The sequence below is a fragment of the Trachypithecus francoisi genome, unplaced genomic scaffold (genome assembly GCF_009764315.1).
Source record: "Trachypithecus francoisi isolate TF-2019V2 unplaced genomic scaffold, Tfra_2.0 Lachesis_group10, whole genome shotgun sequence".
Lineage (NCBI taxonomy): Eukaryota > Metazoa > Chordata > Mammalia > Primates > Cercopithecidae > Trachypithecus > Trachypithecus francoisi.
Genome location: NW_022681455.1, coordinates 53,730,135 through 53,734,148, shown reverse-complemented (window position 1 = coordinate 53,734,148; position 4,014 = coordinate 53,730,135). Strand labels below are relative to the sequence as shown.

Here is a 4,014-nt window from a genome sequence, read left to right as displayed (position 1 = left end):
AAGCCCAGCAAACAAATAAGCAAATGCTACACCACCACTATCAACCACGATAAAACTCAGAAACCAAAATATTTTCTTTAAGCCAAAGAGAGTTGATTAAATACCTCATAATGTACTGTGGGTCAGCTGTATTGGGCCACATTGGGTCATTATTGTCGAATTTATTTGAGTATGAACCCTGAGGGACTGTAATGCCTGGAGCCTTACTCAGCCCTGATCTCCCCAAATACTCCAGTACCATAAGGAAAAATACCTAGAGCAAGCCTGTCCAGTCCCCGGCCTACAGGCCACGTGCAGACCAGGACAGCTTTGAATGCAGCCCAACACAAATTCGTCAACTTTCTTAAAACATTATGAAATTATTTATTTATTTGTTTATTTTTAGCTCATCAGCTATCATTAGTGTAGTGTTTTTTGTTTTGCTTTGTTTTTTGAGATGGAGTCTCGCTCTGTCACCCAGGCTGGAGTACAGTGGTGCGATCTTGGCTCATTGCAAGCTCTGCCTCCCGGGTTCACGCTATTCTCCTGCCTCAGCCTCCCGAGTAGCTGGGACTATAGTCGCCCGCCACCACGCCCGGCTAATTTTTTGTATTTTTAGTAAAGACGGGGTTTCACCGTGTTAGCCAGGATGGTCTTGATCTCCTGACCTCGTGATCCGCCCATCTCGGCCTCCCAAAGTGCTGGGATTACGGGCATGAGTGTAGTGTATTTTATTTGTAGCCCAAGACAATTCTTCCAATGTGGCCCAAGGAAGCCAAAGGATTGGACACCCTTGATCTAGAGTATGAAAGAAAAAAACACATTTCAAGTGGCCTGTGGGATGCTGCCAGGAACCCCTCCGAGATTTCTAGTGCTGAGGACTCTGTTCTTTTTTTTTTTTTTTTGTCTTTGACAGAAAATATATTTATTATTGATAGTGAGTGAAGTAAAGATGTGAGTATTCACTATAGAGGTTATATCAGCCAAGGTTGCCTTCATATTGACAAAAATACCGTATCTCACTTGTAATCATAAACATTATTCAATAGAAGAGGTACATTTTCTCTCCTTTTTGTCTTCTTGCCTGTATAATCACCATAATAAGTTAAAACGAAACAGCTCTTATATAATCAAAGGAGAAAAGAAAGAGAGAAAGCCAGCATGCCACATTCTAGACAATTCCACCCAGCACTGCGACCTCCAGATCTGTTTTCTGGCTCTCTCCACCTGGCACTGCTGTCCCCAGATCTATGTTTTCTGGCTCTCTCCTCACCCAACTCCAATTAATTTAGCCCCCCACCGCATCCTACTTTGTTAAGGTGGAGGTTCACCAAATGATGGGGCTTGCTCAGAAGAGAAACATTTTATGGTCAGTGGAAGTTGAATAGAAAGTACCAAATGGTGGAGAGGGCTGCCCTTCTCTTTTAATCATCATGAGAGGGTTTACTAATACTGAAGTGCATCCTTTAATGACTGATCCCTGATCAAGGCTTTGGCCCTTCAAATTGCTGCTGTTCAAAATGTGAAATGATTCTGCTGAGTCCATTCTTGTTGTCTGTCTTTAGTGGTCTTCTCATTAGTGGTCTTCTCTTTAAATGGGTTATTTTCTTACTAGGAAAAAAAAAGTGTTCCATCTCTGGAATTAACGTTGATGGTGTTTTGCTCGTTCTGAAAGTTTTTATCCTCCCTTCTCAAGCATGCTCTGTTTGGTATGATTGACACAGTGCATATACTGGATGGCCAGAGAGGAGCATTTGAGGGTCTGGTGGGTGTTCTCACGGTAACACTGAAGAATTTCGGCCTGCAGATCAGCACAGACTGGATGAGACTCATACCGCTTGAACTTTGCTTCTACCTCGTCAGCAGCTTTCTGATATGGTTCAGTGGTGACTTTGTAGAACTCTGAGCTCCTCTCCTCCAGTCTAGCCAGCTGTTCTTTGTAGAATGCATCCTGCTTCTTTAGCACTCGGTCTTTCTCTTCCAGCTGCCTAGCCGAGTGCTCTGCCTTAGCGCCTTCCTCCTTGTTTGATATCCTCTCCCGAAGGATGGCTCTGGTTAACTGCTCATTGGCAGCAGCTCTCTCTCGGTCCAGCTCTTTGGCTTGCTTTAGTCGTTTCTGATCTTCGGATTCTTTCTTGGCTTGCTCCAATATCAGCTCCTCAGCTACTCTTCTTTTCAATTCTTCATTAGAAACTGAGGCACCATAAGCACCAGAATACCGCTGAGACTTCGAACCAGGTGGAGAGGATTCCTTCATTCGATCAATCACATTTTCCGAAAGCCAGATGCCCTTCACCACGGTGATGTTCTCATTCTCGTCCGCCTCAAAGGTGACCCGGCGGGGGCTGGTGGTCCCACCCATGGCTCTGGTTCCTGACCCAGCAGAGACTCAGCGCGGAACCACGAGCACTTCGGGGCCCCCGCGCCCGCACGGGCGTGGAAAGACCTGGATTCTTTTTCCGCACAGCGGGAGCAAGGCCACGACCCCAGAAGCAAGGAGAAGGCGCAAAGGACTCCCTTATAGAAAACAGTGGCGGAAAGCTGAAATAATAACTGGATACAGGCATTCCAATACCACTCTGGAGAGCGTTCACTTAGCAGTTCCAAAGACAATCTTTAAAAGTGTTCTGCCACAGGGCCACCGCTAGAGGGCAGGGCAGACCACTTCTGTTTTCAGACGCTTTCTCCCAGGAGGAAATTGAAAGTTACCGTGAAGAACAGGCTGAATGCTGAATAGACAGACCTTCACACTTAAAAGCATCTCCACCCCTGCACTTCACCCTTCCACAGTTTAGGAGCAGAGCAGTGAGTGGGCAGGCAAGCACTACGTAACTTGCATTGAAACAGGATTTCACTGGAAGAAAACACTCTTCCAATGAAATCTGAAGTTTCATAACTTTGATAACTTTCATTTACTAAAATATTCCAACCCTTTCTGTGTGCCAGAGACTATGCTGAGCACTGGGGATATAAACACAAGTATTTCTTTGTTATTTTCCTCTATAGGTTTACGGTGTAGGTGGGCAGACAGAGAAGTTAATTAATCAAGAGACGGTAATGTCCCACCCAAATGCAGTATGAGCTCAAAGGAGGGGAACTGGGATTTCAGGTAAGGTGAGCAGATGGGATGGCTGAGAGTGTTGGAGGCTCAAAGACCAAATCAGAAGTCACTGGGTGAAGGAGAGAGACAAGAAAAAGGGGGAATCTTTTTTTATGAGAAAGTTTTCAGTATAATAATATATAACCGAGAAAATTAATATCCAAATGCAAAATAAAAGAAAAAAAAGCCAATAGCTAGCACTAAAACCTGTTATATTTTAACCATAAACTTCTAGTTGTCAGAAGATTTGGGGTAAAGACAACTTAGGAAGAAAACAGCATAACAACGTTGACCTGAAATGAACCCATCTGAATATCATTTCTATTGTGTAAGCAGTTACACCCGGGAATGCCATGGACCAGACTGGGTAGTCCTCTAGAAATGATGAGGGCTGATGGCTGCTCTGTGAGGGTGGTGTCCTCACAGCAATCATGTTGGAATGTCCCCATTCCTCTGACATGCCACCAAATGTACCTGGAATGATGAACGCTACTGTGGTTCTCAATCCATGCCACACGTTCACATCAATCAGGGAACTTTCAGATGTCCAGCTCTCTCTCTACCTCCCTGTTCTGATTCGATGTTTGAAAACTCTCTAGGTTATTTTACAGTGCAGTCAGGGTTGAGGCCTACTGAGTTATACACTGGTGGTATTTCACAGGGGAAACCTAAGATGCCAGCTAGGGACGCGGGCAACATCGTTTTCTTTTAGCACCAGGGAAATAATTGAAACGTCTACTTTAATATTATGTAACTTTTTGTTTTTGAGATTACAGTCTACACCTCAGTTTTGTTTGTTTGTTTGTTTTGATATGGAATCTTGCTTTGTCGCTCAGACTGGAGTGTGGTGGCATTATCTTGGCTTAATGCAACCTCCACCTCCTGGGTTCAAATGATTCTCCTACCTCAGCCTCCTGAGTAGCTAGGCTTGCAGG

At 44.5% G+C, this 4,014-nt stretch overlaps 1 protein-coding gene across 1 annotated transcript; it reads right to left on the bottom strand.

The window, feature by feature from the left end:
* Window positions 1–892: 892 nt before the first annotated feature.
* Window positions 893–2,481, bottom strand: LOC117087375 (MICOS complex subunit MIC19-like). The gene has a single exon (XM_033217473.1). The coding sequence runs from the start codon at window positions 2,339–2,341 to the stop codon at window positions 1,658–1,660; it is 684 nt and encodes a 227-aa protein (XP_033073364.1). The 5' UTR covers window positions 2,342–2,481; the 3' UTR covers window positions 893–1,657.
* Between the last annotated feature and the right edge of the window lie 1,533 nt (window positions 2,482–4,014).

What these genes read in the sequence shown, in the direction of transcription:
- LOC117087375 (XM_033217473.1), bottom strand. Translation starts at nt 2,341, where the DNA reads ATGGGTGGGACCACCAGCCCCCGCCGGGTCACCTTTGAGGCGGACGAG.